Genomic DNA, 21,073 nt, shown 5'->3' with positions numbered 1-21,073 from the left:
AATTACTTCATTTTCCCCTAGAAGTCAAACTATGAAGAGCTTTATAGTCCTTAAGCTAAGCAAGCGGATTTGTGTTCCTGAAGAGTGAGATCGGCCCAGTTGGGCAAGGCTTAGTGTAACATCTCCATTCTCCACTAGATGGCGTCGCTAGCCTACTGGGGTGGAGTGTTGTGGTGCTCATAGGTGCGTATGCGCATGCATGGGAACAGTGAAAATGGCATCACCCAGCTACCCAGTCTCTAGTATCAAACTCTGTGCTCTCCCCGACCAGCAATCGCGCACCAGTCCTTTGTCCTCAGCTTCCATTCACTCCCTGCTTTTACGCTGTCTGTGACCAAGCCCCAGGTAGCACCTCCCTCCTGAGTTTTATCTCAGATGCAGCTGTGTTTCCCAACCCCTCACTTCTGAGGGACTGCAGCTTTGACCCGTTCTGCCCCTCTGTGTGAGGGTCTCACACAGCAATGACCGGGTGCCGGCTGCTCCCAGGAACGTTCAAGGGACCATGCTGCTGTTGATGCTCAGAGACTGTGGCTGAGTGCTAGCCTACCCCAGAAAAAGTTCACACGATCATGTGGCAGCCGTGTTTCAGAGATTATGGAAAATCACACCACACAGCTGGCACCAGGCTTCACTCCCAATGACCTTGTTCCAGCACCCGTGAATGTGGTTTTTCTCCCGGGTCCACTGGGGCCTTCGGGGGAGCCACACAGCCTCTACCAGATGTCCTGCCAGCAGGGGAACCGCCTCTCCCTGTGTGGCCCAAAGACCCTCAACTTCATTCTGCTCCTGGGGATTCGCCCTTCTCACCAGGGCACCACCAGGTATTGAGCTGTGGCGTTTCAGACTCTACACTCCCCTTGTTTATAGAGTCTTAATGGAATTTAAACCCTCTCCTTTTTCCTTTCTCCCTTTTTAGTTCAGTCCCTGCAGCTGTTTCCACTTTTCCACTTTCTCTCCAGGTGGTTTTTTTTTTTTGGGGGGGGGTCCTTTTCCCGAACTCCCCCTCCACCCCTGTTCTCTCTCCATAAGCAAAAACAGCTCCCTGACCTCGGCGGCTTCTGTCTCCCCAAGTTCACCCCTGCGGGCTGCATACCTGTGGAATTCTGTGGTTCAGGTTGTGCAGATTGTTGTGTTAATCCTTAAATCAGCTTTCTACGTGTACAGAAACACTACATGGTTTAGTGTTGATCTGGCTGTATTTCATGAATGTAAGACACAAAAAAACTTCCATGCTGTTCCACCATCTTGGCCCCTCTCCCTAGTGAATTGGTATTTTTAAAAGCTCCCAAGGAGATTCTAATACAATAGTTAAAATTAAGAATTGCTGGGATGGGAGAAGGGCACCAAACTCAGCCCTATGGACAAATGTTAATGGGCAAATAGACAAGGAGAGAAGAATCAACTTTATGCAAAGGCATGGAGATAATAGACCTCATGGCACATCAGGGGAATTGCAAATAGGTCTGTTGAGCTCAATATATGAAGAAAGGTAGATACAGTGAAAAAGGAGACTAGAGACATAGGCAGAAGGTAAATCATTATATGGTCTATGAAGGAGTTTGGACTTTATACTAAAGTCAATGGAAAACCAGTAGGAAAAAGACATGATCTCATTCCTCTTTTAGAAGAGACAGCTTCAGGTGCTGTGGAAGATAGAATAGAGGGACTAGAGAGGGGAAACCAATTAAGAGCCGTGCTAATCTAGGCAGGAAAGAGGGCCTGAACTAAAACAGTTAGGTAGAAGATAGGAAGGTAGGAGATATTAAAGGAAAAGATAACGAGGAGGCAGAATGGAGGCAGATAACTAGGAGGCAAACTAGGACAGTTGGACATGATAGACGAGAGAGTAAAAAAACTGTAAGGCTTATAATTTTCCTTATTTTGTATGTACTTTTGCTCATATGTTAGTGATGGATCTGTGCAGAATGAAACATTTCAGAGGTGGAGAGGAACAGCCTTTCATGGACTTGTTAACAACATACAATGTGGTTTGAACCTAGTCATTTCAAAATCAAAAGCTATCAAAATAATCAGGGACTATTTTACAATCCCTAAATGACTAAATTCCTGACATGCTTAAGGTCAAACATCTAACTAGCATTTCCACCCAATTTAGTGGGGACAGAATAAACTGCACTAAAACAAAGGTTTGAGAGATTTTAATTAACACAAATGGCTGTGCCTCGTCTTTAAATCTGTCCAAAGCAAGCAGAGTGAAAGCCTTCTAATCCTTCAGAGCTTCATCTGGCAGTGACCTCAGAAAAAAGATCCTCCCTCCTACATCATCAAACTGATTTCCTTTAGCTCTTTGTTGTTCTGTGTAGGTTTTTGATCCCAGAATTCTCTACAACATAGAAGGGCGGGGTGGGGGGAATCCAAAAAACAATTAAAACATCAAGTGCCCTGGCACCCACTTTACAAATCTCCTAAAAATATTAAATTAGAATGTACTTTAACAAATAAATTCTAAAAATCTACACCCACTATCTATGCAAGCCTTTAAAATAATTTTGAAAATGAAATTAGTTCTTACCACATTAGATTCGTTTTTGCTGGTAGTTAATCTGCTGGTAGTTGTAGTGTTCACAGTACCTGGTGGGAAACATTAGGAAAATGGGAGCTTTCTTTGAGGAAAAAAACCCAACAAAACAAAACCTGGTTTTATTTTGAGTTGTAAGGCTACTAACATTCATCACACATCACATATCATTGCATCACTGTAGAATGACTCTGGCATTAGCATTAATGTGGATTTTATAATTGTGTTAGAAAACAACTTCAAACAGTATTTTTAGAGTTCAAGTGGCAAACCCTTCTCTGCTGAGGGCCCATGTCCCACGGAGGGAAGAAAATCATTTGAGGATTATATGCAAGTAGAAATAATTTTGAGAGCCTACAAAGCATATGTTTAATATAACTTTTACATGAAGAAATGGGATGATAAATTTTATATATATGTGTGTGTATATATATATATATATATATATATATATATATTTCAGATAACCCAGATACATATTCCATAAAAATGGCCAACTGTGGACAGTAGAGAACAACAAAAAAGATAAAGGTGGGCGAGGGGACAAAAAAAGGAGGCAGACAGAATGACAGGCATAGGCTGAGATGAAGAAGAAGAGAGCCAATAAAAAGCAGAGGGGGGGGGGAAGAATTGTGGGGCATTTAAGTAGGCTCTGTAGTGAGTCTGTCCTAGGTTAGGGTTGCCAGGATACCCAGTTAAGTTTGGATTTCAATAAACACTAAATATTTTTAGTATAAGCACGTTCCATGAAATATTTGGAACATGCTTATACTAAAACATTAATTATTTATCTGCAATTCAAACTTAACTGAACATCCTCTATTTGCTAAATATGACAACCCTATCCTAATAATCCTGCTGAGTTTCCTAAGTGTGTGATATTACAAAGTTTGGAAGCTATTGTCACTCATTGAAATAATCATAATATTAATAAAGGTACAGTTTATTTTTTTCAACCTTCAAAATTTATTTTTAGGAAGGAAGAATTTTATTCTCCCCTGGACTTCTGTGGGGTTTTATAGGAAGTGAAAAAATGACTTAGATTCAAAATTAACTTCATAACCTACTATAGGTAGTAGTAGTAACTATAGTAACTACTATGTAGTACTACTATAACAGAAACCTAACTTTGACATTCAAAGTTCGAGTTGGGTTGCCTGGGTGGCTCAGTAAGTTAAATGTCTGACCCTTGATTTTGGCTCAGGTCATGATCCCAGGGTCATAGGATTGAGCCCTGAGTTGGGCTCATGCTGAGCATGTAGCCTACTTAAGATTCTCTCTCTCACTCTACCTCTGCCCCTCTCCCCCACTTGCGTGAGTCCTCTCTATAAAACAAAACAAAATAAAATAAAGTAAAATAACAAAATCCACAAAAGGTTCAAGTTGCCTCAAAGCTTTAAAAAGCCCATATTTAGGGGTGCCTGGTTGGCTCAGTTGGTTAAGCTTCCTTCCGACTTTTGAGGTTGGCTCAGTCAATATCTCATGGCTCCTGAGTTCGAGCCCAATGTCAGGTTCTGCACTCACAGCATGGAGCCTGCTTGGAATTCTCTCTATATCCCTCTCTCTCTCTGCCTCTACCTTGCTTGCGCTCTCTCTCTTTCTTAAAATAAATAAACAAGCCTAAAAACATATTTATCAAGGACCCAGATTTGAACTGTGGGTTTCTGACTCTGTTTTCCAGCATTTTAGCTTAACATTATTTGGCAGCACTTACTGGAGTATATGTCAGCCATCAGGAAGAGTAATACTAAAGTGAAGTAAAGGTTAAAGCCAGGAAGAATGACTTGCTTTAAGAACAGAGAGGGTTATAGAATAAATAAGGTCTCAAGAGTATTCATTTCCCACCTCACTGGGCTTTCATCTGAATTTATAAGTGTAGCAAAATATTCACATCCAACCTTCAGCCTCTTCTCAAAAGAACTCAAGGAAATGCCAAGAGTATGAGTTCAGTGGGGAGAGGAGGTGGAGGGGAGGAGAGAAAAGAAGTCTGTCAGAATCAAATGTCTTATCGTCAGTTATATTATTGCCGAAGATAAACTTCCTCTTTAAACTACCAGCAGGCATGATGGAAAAGTCAGCTGAATTGAAAGATTATTTCATGCCTGTGCTTTCTAAGATACATGGCTGCCAAAGACCACGAACTGTTCTCTTGACTCTACAGAGGCTGGGGAAGGACTGTTCCATAGCCTGGGTCAAATTGTAATTTTACACTGGTGGGAAAGCAAATCCCTTTACATGTGACCCATGTCCATAAGGACTTCACTCGGTCTAAAATGTTTTTCTCTTCCAGAAGCCTAGGCGAGGCGGAATGCCAAACAGATTAGATTGACAAAGGTAATGCTATATATAACCAGGGCCTCAAGAGGGTTTGCAAGTATGGATTGTGTAAAGTACAACAAACTAATATTAACACAAGATTGTATCTTGCCAACCAAATAGATCACACCACTGCAACACAGCCAACCAGCACACAGGACAGTTTATGTGGGAGGAGGGATTCTTGGCCAAGAGTAGTGGGAGAAACCTTTTTTCTATTTGGAAATGCCTAGAACAGAAGGGCCTATACCCTGATTTGCTGGGAGGTGTGTCCAAAATGACACTTCATCCTTTAAGACAGGTTTGTGAAATTCAATTCTTTTGAAACTAGAGGAAAATGAACTGTATCTAGGAACAGTATTAAGGACTTAAACTTCAAAAAATCAACACTGTATACAATTGCCCAACTCATTTTATAATTCAGTGTCCCAATTACCTGACTTTTCTGTGGTGGAAAGAAACAGTATTAGATAGGGATTGTGGAGGAAGTGGACAGTGGATGTATTTGGAATGGAGGGAACTCTAGTTCAAGGCATAGAATAATAGGTAAGGATTGCACAGCAGAATATGGAGTTTATTAAGGTCTAATCAAGGCTGCCAGTAATACACCTCAGTGCAGAGCATGGAAGAAAACATCAATAGTTTTTTTTTTTTCATTTGATATATAAATGTAGCACATTTTGTCCTAAGAGTAATAGAAGGCCAATCTCTCTGACGATATTTCAGGTTTCCTGAATTACCACTATTTGTGGACTAGAAGCCTGGATGTGATTGGTGCCACCTACTGGGTTAAATGAAGAATTACAAACTGTGAACCTATTTTGAACTGTTTCCTTTACTACTAAACAAATTACCCTTAGGGAGTATGAGTCTTCATTGGGACGATTACATATTAAAAAGTTGATAAGTTCAGATTTAAATCATACCTTTTAGATGTGGAAGGGTCATGAGATATCATATGCTTTAACACTGGCATTTTCTGCACATTTTAGGAGATGAACTTTGGAGATGGAGTCAGAAGCCTGGCTTTTCTGAACTAGTTTTTTGTCCCATGATACCTACCCTAGAGAGTTATTGTGAGCATTACCCAAAACCACATGTTTTCAATATGCTCTATAATATGTTTTGACTGTCTTAGGCAAAGAAAAAACTGAAACTAAATGACTTGCCTGGGTAATTTAACTGTTTAGCCTCAGAATAAGGCCTGTGGCTCATATATCTGACTGTAAAACCAGAGCTTTTCTATTAAAGTACTGTTTCCAGAAATTTGATGGTGGGATGATTTTGAGTGGCAACTGAAATAAATTTAGGAGGTGCTAGAACACAGCATTAAATACTATATAAATCACAGTGAAAAAATTACTCCCTTTTCAGTTCTTCAAACTCGATTGCATCAAGGAGAAATTTTTGGTTTGGTGCAGGTTTGCTTTAAAACTCCCTACACCATGCTAATCTCACTTCCTAATAAAGATAAAACGGACCTCAGGCTTTAGTATCTGGTTAGAACATTAAAATCTTGTTTTCAGTATACTTATTAAGTTTACTTTCTATTATGGAAAACTATTATTGGTTTTCCACTTAAAATAGGAATTTTGGGGCGCTTAGATGGTTCAGTAGGTTGAGCCTCGGACTCTTGATTTACAGCTCAGGTCATAAACTTGTGGCTTGTAGTTTCGGTGTAGGGCCAGGTTCCGTGCTGGCAGCGAAGAGTCTGCTTGGGATTCTTTCTCTGTCACTCCCCTTTCCCCTCTCCTTTCCCTGCCTCCTCCACTCTATGCATGCGTGCACTCTCTTAAATAAATAAACTTAAAAAAATAATAAAACAGTAATAGTAACTTTATTTTCCAGGAATGCATTAGGAAATTAAGGAAGTCAATCTAAACAGAACATACTGAATAAAAAATAGACTAAGGGAATTTGGGAAACACTGAGCATGACTAAACCGTATCACATCACTGTTGATAATGTTATCTTAACATAATTACTTTAAAAATCCCTCTATGAAGAAAACTAATGGTTCTTTTGTTCTTTTTTCAATAATCAAACAAATAAGTCAACATAAACAAAATCTAGGACTCAGATTTCAGATCCCCTTAGGCTCAAATAAACCCAAAGATTTTGTGTTATGTGGGTGTTAGAAAATGAAACTGGCCTATAACCAGTGTTCAGTGAATGCACAATCAGTAAGACAGAGCAGTAATAGGTCACACATGCCTGTAGCTACTTTCATTTGTGGTAACTGGAAATTTAGTGCCCTATCACTTAATTCTCCAGAAGCATAAAGAGGAGATAAGAGAAAAGAGGGTACGATCTGTGGGCTGCCCTAGTCCAAAGTTCAAAGATTCAACGTTCTGCAAGGAAGGAAAAAAAAAAATCTCCATAGGGTGATTGAATCAAATGGAACCCTTCACTATTTACTAATCTTGACTTGATTTGAATCTGGAGCTAAAAGATTTTAAACTCCTTACTCTAAGATCCTTTGAAATGACCTTCAGCTAATTTTAAAGTAAAACAAGAATCTGTCCTTCTCATACCCTCTTCTCCTCCATCTTTTAAATTTATACCTTGATGACTTTATATTGCTTCTGATTGTATTCTAGGTTCTTATTGGAGAAGAAAATCTCAAGCTTTCTGTTTCCAATTCTTATCAAGCAATAGTTAAAAGAAAAAATATAAGTAGAACATGGGTTAAAGGATGGGTAGTAGATCCAGCCATCTAGATTTTGTAAATTTTATCTATGGGCCAAGTCAGACTAATAGTGTGCTGTGCACATGGACCAAATCATCTTGAACTGACCCATTGCTTTTTAAAAATTTCAGATTGATAATTTTTTTATTATATTGTGCCAACAAAGATAAGAAACAGGCTAGGAAATTTAGATTCTGAATTCACCTTAGAAATATTGTTGAGGACATTAGCTACTATAACATATGTAGAGTATCCCATCTCCATGGAAGAGAAATTTCTCTCTGGTCTCAGTACTAGTAAAATCTATATTTCTCCTGAGCAATTGGTTTATTATTATTTTGTGGACAATGTAAACCCATGTTTCTTTTTCTGGGAAATCCAGAACCAAGTTTGAAGCCTGCTTCTACCAACTATATATAATACTTTCATCATGTATTTTCATGTATTTACCTGGCTTCAACTTATTTTCTCTTTGATTTGATTTACTCATATATTTATTTAATCATATATGCTCTGTGTGATTTTATCAGCTGTTCAAGCCCTTAATAGAATAAGATTGAGAAGAAATTAGAGATATACATACTGATATCAATACTAATAAAACATTGTCATCCCCTAACCATGATTTCTCACTGCATGTGTCTTTTTTAAAATAGAATTCAGATTCCACACAGGAACATCTGTACTAAGTATTTTCCCATTCTTAAGTAGACTGGTATATTCATGGGGGGTAATTTTATTATCTTGTTTCACAATTACATATATTCCGTACATTCTTTTGTATATATTACATGTTATACGTAATTAATTAAAAAATATATAATTTAAATTATAAAAATAATTTAAATTAAAAAATAGAGTTCAGATTCATAGATCCCTGAAAACTTAAGAACCTTTTCTCCTGTCCCTCAAAAGCTATTCTTTTATTTTTATTAAAAAAATTTTTTTAAGTGTATTCCCTCTTGAGAGAGAGAGAGACAGAGCACGAGCAGGGGGAGGGGTAGAGAGGTTGAGAGGGAGACACAGAATCTGAAGCAGGCTCCAGGCTCTGAGCTGTCAGGACAGAGCCCAACACGGGGCTCGAACTCACAAACCATGAGGTCATGATTGGAGCCGAAGTTGGACACTTAACTGACTGAGCCACCCAGCCGCCCCTATTCTTTTCTTTTTCTTTTTTTTTTATGGTAAAATATACTGTTTTCTCTAATGATGCCATAAATTCTTTGGGAGGGGGGAGGAAACACTGAAAATCTCAGAGAAAAATCTGGATTGGCAAAACTCACACCCATTGTCAGATGGCTATCTCTTTGGCCTCCTGTTCTGAAATAGCAGAGTCTATTCCAACAAGATTCATGATATCAAACCCCAATAATTCCTAGGAAAATGGAGGAAGTGGGGAGGAAGCTAATTTTATCAGCTGTCAACTGTGTATCAACTACATATACTAAGTACATAATATGTAATTTAGTCTTTACGAAAGAAAATTCATTTTCTCCAGAGGAATCCTTACTTTACCAGAGCTTCTGAGAAATAATAATGATAGTTATAAAACTTATTATGTCACTACTAACATTTAATTTACTGTGTGCCAGGCATTGTGGTAATCACTTTTCAAGGAATGGAATTTTCAATGTAAACTAAAATAAAACCTCCACATGTATACCGATACTTTACCTACCTCGAGACCCAGGAAGATTAAAATATGCTTGCTTTGGCCCCAAATTCTGCTGTAAGTTCAGTGACAATTTCAGGTCAGTGGCCTTCTGGTAGTTCTTCAAGGCTTCAATTCTCAACTCAATCATTTTGCCATTAAAGCCATTCTACAGGAGAACATTTTTCAGAGCTACACATATAGTATTGGCTTCTCTAAACCACCTGTTACTTGAAACCTTTTTACTCAGAAGTTTAAAATGATCCCATCATGCTCAGTCTTTAAAGTCTGGCAGAAAGTATTTGTGATTCCCCCCACCCCCACTTCAAATAGAACAAAATCAAGACTAAAGGAAAAAAAAATGTATTTATCTTAAGCTATTCAAGGTGAAGCTGGAGATAGGTTTCCACAGCAATCTCGCCATGGAACATTTCTTTTAGCAGGATAATTGGTAATCCAGAGGAGGGCATAGGGATTACTATTATGAAACTAAAAGACATTGTATTATTTGAGTGAAACTGTATCCCATGTCCAACCTTGGAAGATCTTAGTACCTGAAGGATGTTGGCTTGTTCCTGATACCCGACCCATTCCATTTTCCTCTGTGGCTTTTCCTGGTGGAAGAAAGAGCTTCTGGGTGACAAAATAAATTGAGATCAGAAATCAGCGTTCTCAAAATGCTGCAAAGACTTCGTAGCCAAAGTATGCTGTCATAGATTCACTAATAAATTGGTTTCAACTGCACAGTCCTTCTTGTAGCCCTCATCGGTACAATCCATGATCTAAAAGCTAAAAGCTAAATGAATAGAATCAATTTTTATGAATAAATTTGTTGTGAGAAGATTAGATACAAGCATAATATCCCTAAATAAATGTTCAAAAACAAATTAGCTATTATTTTGACATCACATAGTTATTGTGGAGTTACATTGTTGGTATAGTTTCTCCCACTTTGCCCTCGTTAACGTTATTTCCCCTAAACTTGCAATGCCACTCTGATTCAAATATAATATCCCAAAGGAACCACATCTCCTATAAAATTTGTATCAGTTTCAGGAGCATACTAATACATTATTAAAAATCTCCGTTCTATCACCTCTAAAAGCCCCTACCATTCAGAAAGATCACACTACCTTCTTTTTCTCTTTCACTTTCTCTGCACATGATGTCTCCAGTTCATTCTTGGTCTTCCTAGGTGAGGAGGGGGTTTTGGGAACCTGGGATAAAAGAAGAGAGCTAAAGGAAGAGAAGGTCCTGGGAAAGAAGTACAATGTCTCAGCCAACAGTAAATCCAACACACATATGCTCAAGGCCCAGATCCCGCCTATTTGCCTGCCCAAACTAGCCCTGATTGTCAACAGGCTGTTTCCAGCAGTGTGACATCAACAACCCTGAAATTCTAAGTAACATGTAGTCCACTTGCCTTCTCATCCTGCAAGTCTGCTTTGTTTTTTATCTGCGGTGCTTTTTGTTGATCACCAAGTTCTTCTGTGTCGAATGTCTGTAGAGAGACGTTTTGGCAAAGCTTTAAATTAGTGGGAATTAGTGAGGGAAGTGGAAAACCAATGTAAGTCAAGGTTTTTTGGTTTCTGCCAGTTAGGAAACTGTCAGGGTTCAACCAGAAAAGTGTACTACCAAATGGGGTTCAGGATGGAACAAGTCCTTCTATTTGGTCTCTTTAGTGTAACTTATAACAATAAAACCTATTAACTGTACCCTTATTATAAGCCATCAGTACTGTAAGCTACTTGCACATTTCTTTACTTATTTACAATATGCTACTACATTACAAACATTCTCATTTAAGCCTCACAGGACTATTTTTACTTCCATCTTTTCCAACGAGGAAAAGATATTTGAAGAGGCTAAGTCATTTGTTTAGGGTCACACAGCTACAAAAGTACAGAGCTGGAATTTGAAGCAGATCTTGTGAACCCTGAAGCTTATGTTCTTAACCCCTGACCATACTGTTTTTCTCTCTCCACTTTCTGCTGTCTAAAACTATGGGTAGGGAAAGCCAATCACAAGCTAACATACAGGGACATCCCTTTTAAAATCTTTGAAAGCTTTGAAGAAGCTGGATTTTCATAGACGAATTGTGCTGGCATAGTTCTTATCACAAGGACTCAAAAACAGAAGAACTAAAACTGACAATTCACAGAACTGATTTGTAGCTACCTCTGAGAAGTAGGAGCAGATCTCAGGTCAAGATGCAAGACTTGATGGTATCCTGATTATTTGTGGAAAGTTAATATGAAAAAAGCAGTCAGAGATCACACTACACACTGTTTATATCACAAGACACAATCTATTCTTCTAGTCTTCTAGTCTGTGAAAAAGCACTCAAATCCCAACGACTTAGACTACAAAGGAACATCCACTCCCACCTGGTTTCCCAGCAAAAGGCCCTACTATTATATATTAGGCAATGCTGTGATTGTTGCAAAATCATAGGAGAATTAGAATTAGGTATTTATTCATTCATTCATCCAACTTACATTTATTGTCTACTATGTCCTAAGCATTGTGCTACATGCTAAGGATTCAGAGATGAACAAAGCAATCAAGAAACTGGAGGAGCTTGTATTCCAGAGGGGGTCAGGGAGATAAGAAACAAGTATAATCATAATTAATAATAATAATAATAATAAAATAAAAATAATAAGTTTAATTATAAAAAGTGCTATGGAGGACATGAATAGAGTTATATAATAGAAAGTGAGGAAGGGGTGCCCTATTTTATTTATTTCTTAAAATTTTTTTTTAATGTTTATTTATTTTTGAGAGAGAGAGAGAGAGGAAGAAGGAGGAAGGGCCAGAGAGAGAGGGAGACACAGAATCTGAAGCAGGCTCCAGGCTTCAAGCTGTCAGCACAGAGCCCGACGCAGGGCTGGAACTCAGAGACCACGAGATCATGACCTGAGCCAAAGTCAGACCCCCAACCGACCAGGCCACCCAGGTGCCCTGGGGTGCCCTATTTTAGATAGAGTGAACAAGGAGGACCTCCCTGAGGAGGTGACATTTAAGCAGAGACCTGAAGCATGAATATGAGCCAACCAAAAGAAATAGTATTATAGGCCAGGGTAAAGCAAAAGCCTTGAGATAGGAAGAGTCTGGGCATGTTTGAGAATCCATAAGGAGGCCCGTGTGGGTTGCATAGAAAGTAAGGGGAAGACTTCTATGAGAAGAGAGAGGCAGGCAACAGCCACATTATGCCACAATAAGGAGCAGCTATAAATGGTTTCCATAAGAATAACGACGTGGTTTGATTATTTCAAAAATATCACTCTGGCTGCTGTGCGAAGGATGGATTGGAAGGAGGCAAGGATGGAAACCGGGACATGACAAAATGAGAATGGGGACCAGAGGAGAGGGAAGTTCTTTGCATTAGGGTCTGTAAGACAATTCAATCAAGAGATCCTTAGAGGCACACCTTGTTCCATAGCATCTCCATTTCCTTCCGAAGCATCTTGTTTTTCCTTTCCTGTTGGGGGTGGGGAGGAAACCAAACAAACAGAAACGTGTTTGTCCAGTCATTAAAGTGAAATTGGAAGAAATTATAAATAATGAGGGGAAAGGGATGGGGACACAGGTATAAAACAAACCATAAAGGAAGGCAATAAATAGACCTAGCTCAAAATCCAGGAACATGAGAGATGAGTTTGATGATGATGATAATAAAAAAATAATAATGATTTTTAATAATAACTATAATTATGGTAATCATAGTATGATATCAACAGAAATGTGTTCCTCACACAACACTTAAGATGTTCTGATCATACAGAAGTTTCTCTGGGGCTTAGACCACTAATTTATAATTTTTAAGATCCTTTACCTTGCTGGTTTTTTAAACTCTTATGAGTCTCCTGAAGCAAACTATTTCTTTTATTTTACTTTGGTATTTTCTATTCTTTCTGAAATGTGAAGGGTTAATATGCTTGTATTACTAACCCCTAAATGAAAAGTTTTTAAGAGTCAAAAAGAAATAGAATTTTTGCTACCAAGTCTTGAATTTGCCCAACATTTCATCTGACCCCTTTCTAGATGAAGGAGATAGGAGTATTGGAGCCTCAGATGCTAGAGATGAACTGTCTTTCCTTCCACATCTGATGGTAGTAATTGAGTTGAGCCCTGTTCAGGAGGCAATTCCCTGAAATGCCCACCAACCTCTTACCAGATTCTGCTTCATCTCCTCTGCTTCCTTAATGAGCTCCATGACTGAGGATTCTTCACTCCCCTTTCCTGCCATGATCTGCCTCATGATCTGTAGACTAGAATGAAAAGACGTCACAAAACATAATACTTCCTAAAGGGTAGTATTAATACTCTGCAAGCAGTCAGAAAGTGTTCTGTCAAGGGAGAGAGATGGGTGCCGAAGCCATAGGAATTACAGAATTCCTTCTGGACATAGTAGCTCTCTATAGGATGATTTTATTCCCAATCGACATTTGCCTCAGCTATGTGCTCTAAAATGAATTCTGTGTCCAACAATGCTCAAAACTTAGGCCTCCAACAGCCAGTGAGACTCTTCTTTACTCCTTCAGAAAAATATTTTGGTGTATGGCTTTTGGGGTAGAAAGGGTGTTTTGCCCCTGTGAAGAAGGAGTTCATAGAATCTGTTGACTTCAGCATAAATCCAAGAATTATGTCCTACACCATCTCTGTTGGTATTGCTTCTCCATGTGAAAGACATTTGAGTTAGTTGGGGAAACCACTTATATCCTTATGGTAGCTCTCAGAGAATCCAAGCCATCAAGAAGTTTCTAACAAAATCTGAATCAATACCAAGTGAGTCAAAGACTCTCTATTCTTTAAAAACATTAATTTATGCTTATGTTTATGGTACTTTTTCCTCCTTAATTGTAAGCAGCGAAGCAAGCCTTTGTGTTCTCTTGCCCTGAGAGACGTTTATTTCTGCATTGTAAGCAGCTGGTGCTTGATCACAACTTTCTGCCTGGCTTTTGCTCTCCAAAAGTCGGGGCTCCCTGAGATGCTTACTGTAAGGGTAGAGAATGAAGGTAGATCCATTAAGGTGAGATTCTTTGAGACTGGAAAGGAAACAAAGTTGGTGGGTCCCAAGAACAGTGAGTGCTCTAGTTAAGAGTTGAGACCTTATCTGCCTAGCATATTAAAGAGGCCAGACCTCCAGAAGACTCCTAGGCCCAGAAAATTTTTCTATTTCACTGCTTTGCATGGGAAGGGCAGAGTCATCTACCCTAAAGTGATTCCACAAACATGTATAAGGAGCTATCAGTGTAACCATGATAGACTGACGATACTAAAGGCTCTTCTCTGTTTCTCGGGTGGGCATCCTAGGGAAGAAGGGGGATACCTGTAGCTCCTTGAGATGAGGGCTGAGTCATATGTAATTTTACTAAAAGTAAATAAAAGATTACTTGCCACTGATTTGTGGCTACAAATTCTTTATCTATTATAGCTAAATGTCTAAACCTTTTTAAAAATGTAAATAATCATTGTTAATCCTATGGATTAAAGTTCTCCAGCTTTTTCCCCTCTAGGAAATCCTGAGTAGGGAGCCCTTACCTTCTCTGTTTTTCTTCCAAGTTAGACATCAACTTCTGGAATAAGAGATTGTTCTTATCTTCAAGAGGTTTTAGGATCTCTAACAGTTCCTGCTTCCTTAGCTTTAAGTCCTCATTCAATTCCTTCAAGTAGTTGTCATCTATTTTGGAACATCTGTGGGAAGAATAATATCTGTCTTTAGCCTAGGTTAATAATAGAGACTCTCCTTTCCCTTCTGGATAGTTACCACTTGGCATCTGTTCAAGGCTCACCTTACTTTTGAGGGCAAGTAAGATCCTGAAGGGTTTGAACCACTTGTCATCTTGAAGGGAAATTTCTACTCTAAGAATAGAGATGTCTTCTTGAAAATACGTGCTTTCTTGTTCCATTCAGTCAGGTCATCATTTTTCTGCTGCTGTTCTTGAAACGTCTGTTGCATTGGACTGGTTTTAGCTGCAGCTTGAGTCACAATGGCCCTAAGACCACAGAATCAACAGGTCTTTTAAGTAACTCCAACATCAGAGACAGCTTGTTGACTGAAAATACTGTTAGATACATCTGATCAATTCTTTCCTTAGGTTTAACCAATGCCCAAAGTTTTATCCTGAAGTCTTTGATTGAATGGGGCAGAGAATCAGAACACATCTATATTATGGAATTCCTAGAAAACAGTGGCTGGTCAAAAATAACTCACTAACACCACCTTCCATGCCAAGTAACCTCAATTAAATGTCTACTACATACTGTCCAGATTCTGTGAGTAAGGAAAATATAAATACAGAGCATCTACCTTCTGAGGGTCTTAGGAGAAGAGAAAAACCTCTAAGAGACATTTTTGAAAAATAAAGGCCAAACTGGCAAATATAACCTATGGATATAATAGTGAGCAATATATGAGCTAACTATCATTATTTTCCTATCTTCAAAACTTGATATACTACAGGGCAAGAGAGAATAATACTGGACACATAGCAAGAGACATAATTTGTGAAAAATCCATACTATCGGTATGTCCTTCCACAGCCAGGCTTTTTCCTGAGAGACTGCAAATTTACACTTACTTCCAGATTCTGATTCGGCCTCCATTTTTCTTCCCTTGCTAGAACCACATTTCTCCTAGACTAAGATTTTCTGTCTTCATCTATGTAACTTAGTGAGCAGAAAATAACCCAAAGAGTCACACATTTGTTTCTTCAAGCCCTTTATTTTTTTTTATTTTTTATTTTTTTCTTCAAGCCCTTTAAACACAGCTTTAGGGCAATATTTTTAGTGATGTTCTCAAATATGAATTAAGTCATGTCAATTTCAAGTATTGACTGAGCATTTCTGGGCATCTTCTATGGGCATCCTCCAGAGTAACTTAACCTCTTTGTGTTTTGGGAAACCTTAAAGGCAGAATATTGTAGTGGAAATAACACAAGATTTAGTTCGTCGATCTTGGTTTGAATCTTGGCTTCACTGTGAGAAGTGAGCTGACTGTGAGCAAGTTACCAAATTCTCTGAGCCTCAGGTCCCATTTTTGTAAAAATGAGAATGGCAAAAGGTTTGAGTGAGAATTGAATATAATATTATATGAAGTTCCTGGCTCATGTCAGGTGTTTACTTTTTCATGTGTTTTTGGTTGTTATGGGTTTAGGGATTGTTTAATGCCCTAAGCAATACAAAATACAAAACAGGCTGATTTATATGAGGCTGATGAAACTTAAACTTCAGAGCCCTTCATCTTTACAAACTTCTCTCAAAGGCTCCATACCTCATTTTATATCCATAATTTTGTATTCTCTTTTTAGAAAGAGGGAAATCTCCAAATTATGTATACTTCAGGGTCCCAAAAAACCTGGATCTGCCCCTGGTTGGATCTGATAAATATTTCCTATCAGGATCTTCTACAGCAAACCTTCTTAGGCAGTCTCTACAAATACATTTTCTTTTTTTTTTTAATTTTTTTTTCAACGTTTATTTATTTTTGGGACAGAGAGAGACAGAGCATGAACGGGGGAGGGGCAGAGAGAGAGAGGGAGACACAGAATCGGAAACAGGCTCCAGGCTCCAAGCCATCAGCCCAGAGCCTGACGCGGGGCTCCAACTCACGGACCGTCAGATCGTGACCTGGCTGAAGTCCGACGCTTAACCAACTGCGCCACCCAGGCGCCCCTACAGATACATTTTCTAAAGCAAATATGTGTCACTTGTACGTTTTGTATGATAGCTAGTGTAATATGACATTAAATTAGAACAGTCATATCAGATGAAGCACAATGTAATTCACACTGGTTGTCTTAAGAGTTTCCATGAAAAGTTTGGATTTAATGAGGGTGAACAAACTAGCTAAAAGAAGGAACTAAGTGGACTTATTACTAATAGTTTTTTTAGACTGTAGATGTAGGTGGTATCAAATAGTAGAGAACAATAATGGCATTGATACTAAAGCAGAGCCTCTTTAAATTTCATGTCTTAATGTTTGGTTGGCAGAATAATGTTAGAATTTTAAAACACTTAATGGACAGGCAGCATCCAACTCACCTTCCTTTGTGTCCTTGCTTGCAAATGATTGAACAGGGAAGAACATTTGCTATTCTGACATCAGAATATGTTCTTTTCAGTGGCCAATCAGCACCTTTTATTCCCTAACATTCCGATGCCCATTTCTCCAACTTGTAATCTGACTTCAAGAAGAATATTTGTCTTGTAATAATGTATACATTAAAAGAGCTTAAAATCAAAAACTAGTATTGAATGGATAATTGATAGACTACATTAACTCTGGGACAGAGGTAGGGAGGGTGAAGCTATAGATGACTGTTGGAAATTGAAAGGAGGGAAGTTGAACACTGATTTTTCCTGCAGTAGAAAGTTAAGTCATCTGTTGATTGAGGACGCATGGTAGGAAACTTGGGAAGAGCAATGACTTGAGGTTTGGAATAGCACCTGCACCATGGAAAAGGGAGCCAACCAGGCAAGAGTGAAAGGATCGCCAAGTAGTGCTAAAGGTCAAGGTGAGTTTGGGAGTTGCAGATTGTCATGGCATGAATCAGCAGTTATACAATTTCTCCAGCAGTACTTGGCAAGATAGAAGCAATAGTAGGAAGAACAGATGGTTGGTTGACTCTGAGCTGCAATTTGGCAGAATATATAAGCAGAAGTTCAAGGAGTAAGGGGGCTGAGCAGTCTGGTAAGAGTATCCATAAAAGAGAGAGTTGATCATGGTATTCACGCTGTGCAGGGAAGAAACTGAAGAGCAGGTGGTTAAGAGGAGAAACCAGGAAGCGGTTGAGTTTAAGGGGTCTAAGGAAGAGGAACAGGAGGTTATGGTCAGCGAACATACTTATGAAATAACTTGTAGGACCTCACCAATATTTAGATAAATTATAGTAGCAAATCATATTTTTTTTCTGCAGTAAACATTGTGTTTCTTTGTCACTGCATAATATCCACTGAAATTCATATGGTACCTCAAAATAGGCCTTATAACAAGCTATTTACGATGACCTCATCCAACATTATAGCATTTGATTTTAGTATCTGTTAAGAAAAAGCGTGAATGCTCTATAATTAGAGAACTCAGAGCAGTAACATTTTAGTGTTAGTTTTATCAGTAAAGAATCAGATTAGTCTAATTAAGCCAGGTTTCCAAGAATAGAGGCAATTATTTTCATATTAAGGGGGAAAAAAGTAAGAGTGTGCATGAGACAAAGAAGTTTTTCTATTCTCCCCTCCCTCTGTTTTGGTTGTGGCCACAAAATTCCTGAGGGAGGAAACATGAAGACCTTCTGGTCCTTTCTGACCCAGAGCCAGTTCAACCTTGAAGACATTATAAGATTTCCAATAAGTAGAGAAGTGCTGGAAAAATCATAGACATTAGGTTCTTAAAGATCACCCACCTCTCCTTGTGCTGTTTGTTAGGACCACTTTGTTGTCTGTTTTACCTCTTTATAGCTGTCCCAAGCTAGGTAGCATCTACATTTGGAGTGAATCCGGGCAGTTTTGAGGATTGAGTTACATTTCAGGACTCTTGAATTCCCTGTGTTACCGTTGAGGTTTTTTTGAAAGTAATGCATTTTCTCAGTGTGTCCAGATACTTAGTACAATGGTCTTCACACTGAGGCAGGTGAACTTTCACAAAAGCATTTCAGGAAAGGTGGAAATGAGGTTGGTTTTCAGTGAGTCTTTTGCTGGATCCTCAATTTCCACAAGCACTCTTCACTAAAATGGATTTGCCTGCAAATGCCCCTTGGCCACTTTCCCCATCTCCCTTTTCTTAATCACATTTTTCCCTTTTGTTAAAACGAAATACCTTTCAACCATCTGAAGTCTTACTTCAGAGACTTGTTTATCTTACTTTAGAGATTTGCTCAGGGAATGGGTTTAAAAACTTCTAGGGCATTAAACTAACCACAGTTCAAAATGCTGGTGTTGGGGTTAAAGAGAGGGAAAGATTGTTAATGACTGGATTACAAATTATTTTGCAGGTCAGGTGGTTTCCAATTCTTTGCTTTCAACAAAATTGAAGGATGACCTAATAAAATTGTCAGCTTAAATTTATTACAAATGAGATTTGATGATAAATTACTATATTTTGGCTTATTCAGAAAGAGTTCAAAGATTTCAGTGACACTGCTGTAACAAAATACCTTTCATTCCTATCTATTTATTTGTGTAAACAAGTTTTCTCAGTGAGTATTGTATATAAAGTAAATAATATAAATAAAATTGATGCTGAAGTCTATATTATTCTAGACTAGAATAATACAGGTAAAATATAGATAAAATAATATTCACCTGTAAATATGTGAACTAAATCGGGGGAGGGGACAGTCTACCCATCAATTAATACAAGCATTTCCAAAATAACTTTTATACTTAAAAATCATTTATGAAAAAAATTGTGTACTACTAATAATTATAACGCTAATGCAACTCTAAAGAAATGTTAACATTTAGACCCTTAAGGTCACAGGAAATAAAAAATAAAATTTCAATGTTACATACATATTTTGCAGAGAAGTATGATAAGGTGCTAAAAAAAAGTCTTCCAAGCATACAATATGTTGCATTTGAATAAAAAATTCTGTGGGGAAATGGGGTGGAAATGTGAGTTCAAAGAAAAAAGGAGAAAAATATAAAAAATTTGACTGCCAAAGAAGGGCTTATTCACAGTTTTAGATGTTATTGGATATGGGTTTTTAAGATTAATTGCATTTTAAAGTGATATAAAAGATTTATTTGAGGGGCGCCTGGGTGGCGCAGTCGGTTAAGTGTCCGACTTCAGCCAGGTCACGATCTCGCGGTCCGTGAGTTCGAGCCCCGCGTCGGGCTCTGAGCTGATGGCTCGGAGCCTGGAGCCTGTTTCCAATTCTGTGTCTCCCTCTCTCTCTCTGCCCCTTCCCTGTTCATGCTCTGTCTCTCTCTGTCCCAAAAAAAAAAAAAAAAAAAAAGTTGAAAAAAAATTAAAAAAAAAAAAAGATTTATTTGAAAATGTCAGTATGTCAATACACCAGAAATGTTTTTTGTAGCTATTTAACTTAAAATAATAAATTTTAGAATCCAACCTAAAAACATGTGAAATGATATAAAACATGTGAAAATTCTTTTAGAACATACAAGCAAAAAAAAAAAAAAAAAAAAAGAATTAAAGACCAGCACTCTTGCAGTGGTTCTAGGCTCTGATGTATTTAAGAATCCCCCGGGAAACTTGTAAAATCTGCAGATTTCCAGGCTCACCCCCAGAGATTGCTACTCTGTAGATCTGCAAAACATATGGTTTTAATAAGCACTCCTAGGTGATTCTGATGTGTGGTCTGTGGACTGACCTTTGAGAAATATTACTTCAAGCTTTCTTCTCTGATCAGTGCATCAGCAGAAAGCTGCTTACTTGAGTTTTTTTTTTTTTTCCTGGGCCATCTGTAGAACTGCCTCCTCTGAGTCATATTTTGTGTCACACCTTCACCTTTTGCTTGAGATGTCCTGAGAAAATTTTATGAAGGCTACCTGCATTTGTAAAGAAAATCACCCAAGACATCATTCCATCACCACCTCTCCCAGTCACCAGCACTTCCCACAGATGACCACAAACCATAAATTTCTTTCAGAATTTGGTACTAAAGAAAGTGTTGCTTCTTTAGGAAAATACTGGCATGAATTTTTCTTAGAGATATATCAGTAAACTAGTTTTGTTTTTCTTTTCTTTTGGTTTGCTAAGAATCTCAGATAATTTTGTGACCTTGGACATTTGGATCCTAACCTCTGCTAAAGACCTTCTAACCTAATTAAAATTTTCTTGGTCTTGGTTTTTTAATAAGTTTTTCTTTTTTTTTAATGATTTTAATTTTTTTAATGTTTATTTATTTTTGAG

At 38.2% G+C, this 21,073-nt stretch overlaps 1 protein-coding gene across 5 annotated transcripts; it reads right to left on the bottom strand.

Moving 5' to 3' along the window:
- Window positions 1–2,144: 2,144 nt before the first annotated feature.
- On the bottom strand, window positions 2,145–17,303 carry CCDC196 (coiled-coil domain containing 196). Of its 5 annotated transcripts, XM_043556381.1 has the most exons (11): window positions 17,245–17,303; window positions 14,994–15,197; window positions 14,743–14,895; window positions 13,373–13,469; window positions 12,629–12,679; window positions 10,619–10,696; window positions 10,329–10,412; window positions 9,750–9,809; window positions 9,223–9,364; window positions 2,534–2,592; window positions 2,145–2,344 (listed from the first exon to the last, which is right to left on the bottom strand). In XM_043556381.1, exons 2-11 carry the CDS (start codon window positions 15,041–15,043, stop codon window positions 2,225–2,227), a joined length of 894 nt encoding a protein of 297 aa, XP_043412316.1. In that variant the 5' UTR covers window positions 15,044–15,197; window positions 17,245–17,303; the 3' UTR covers window positions 2,145–2,224. The 5 variants fall into 5 exon arrangements, with proteins under 5 accessions (XP_043412316.1, XP_043412318.1, XP_043412319.1 ...); XM_043556383.1 differs by lacking the exon at window positions 9,223–9,364 and having other exon boundaries at window positions 9,750–9,828; XM_043556384.1 differs by lacking the exon at window positions 9,223–9,364 and having other exon boundaries at window positions 9,750–9,825.
- Window positions 17,304–21,073: the final 3,770 nt, after the last annotated feature.

This window comes from Prionailurus bengalensis, chromosome B3 (assembly GCF_016509475.1).
Source record: "Prionailurus bengalensis isolate Pbe53 chromosome B3, Fcat_Pben_1.1_paternal_pri, whole genome shotgun sequence".
NCBI lineage: Eukaryota > Metazoa > Chordata > Mammalia > Carnivora > Felidae > Prionailurus > Prionailurus bengalensis.
Note: the sequence above shows the minus strand (reverse complement) of the source record. Positions and strands in the feature narration are given on the sequence as shown.

Excerpts from the sequence above, each read along its gene's own strand:
- CCDC196 (XM_043556381.1), bottom strand. The coding sequence starts at position 15,043 with ATGACAAGTGGTTCAAACCCTTCAGGATCTTACTTGCCCTCAAAAGTA. Across the intron at positions 9,810-10,328 it reads AAGTGAAAGAGAAAAAGAAG|GAAAAGCCACAGAGGAAAAT; the intron begins GTAGTGTGATCT and ends TTCTTCCACCAG. Across the intron at positions 9,365-9,749 it reads AACAAGCCAACATCCTTCAG|AATGGCTTTAATGGCAAAAT; the intron begins GTACTAAGATCT and ends GTTCTCCTGTAG.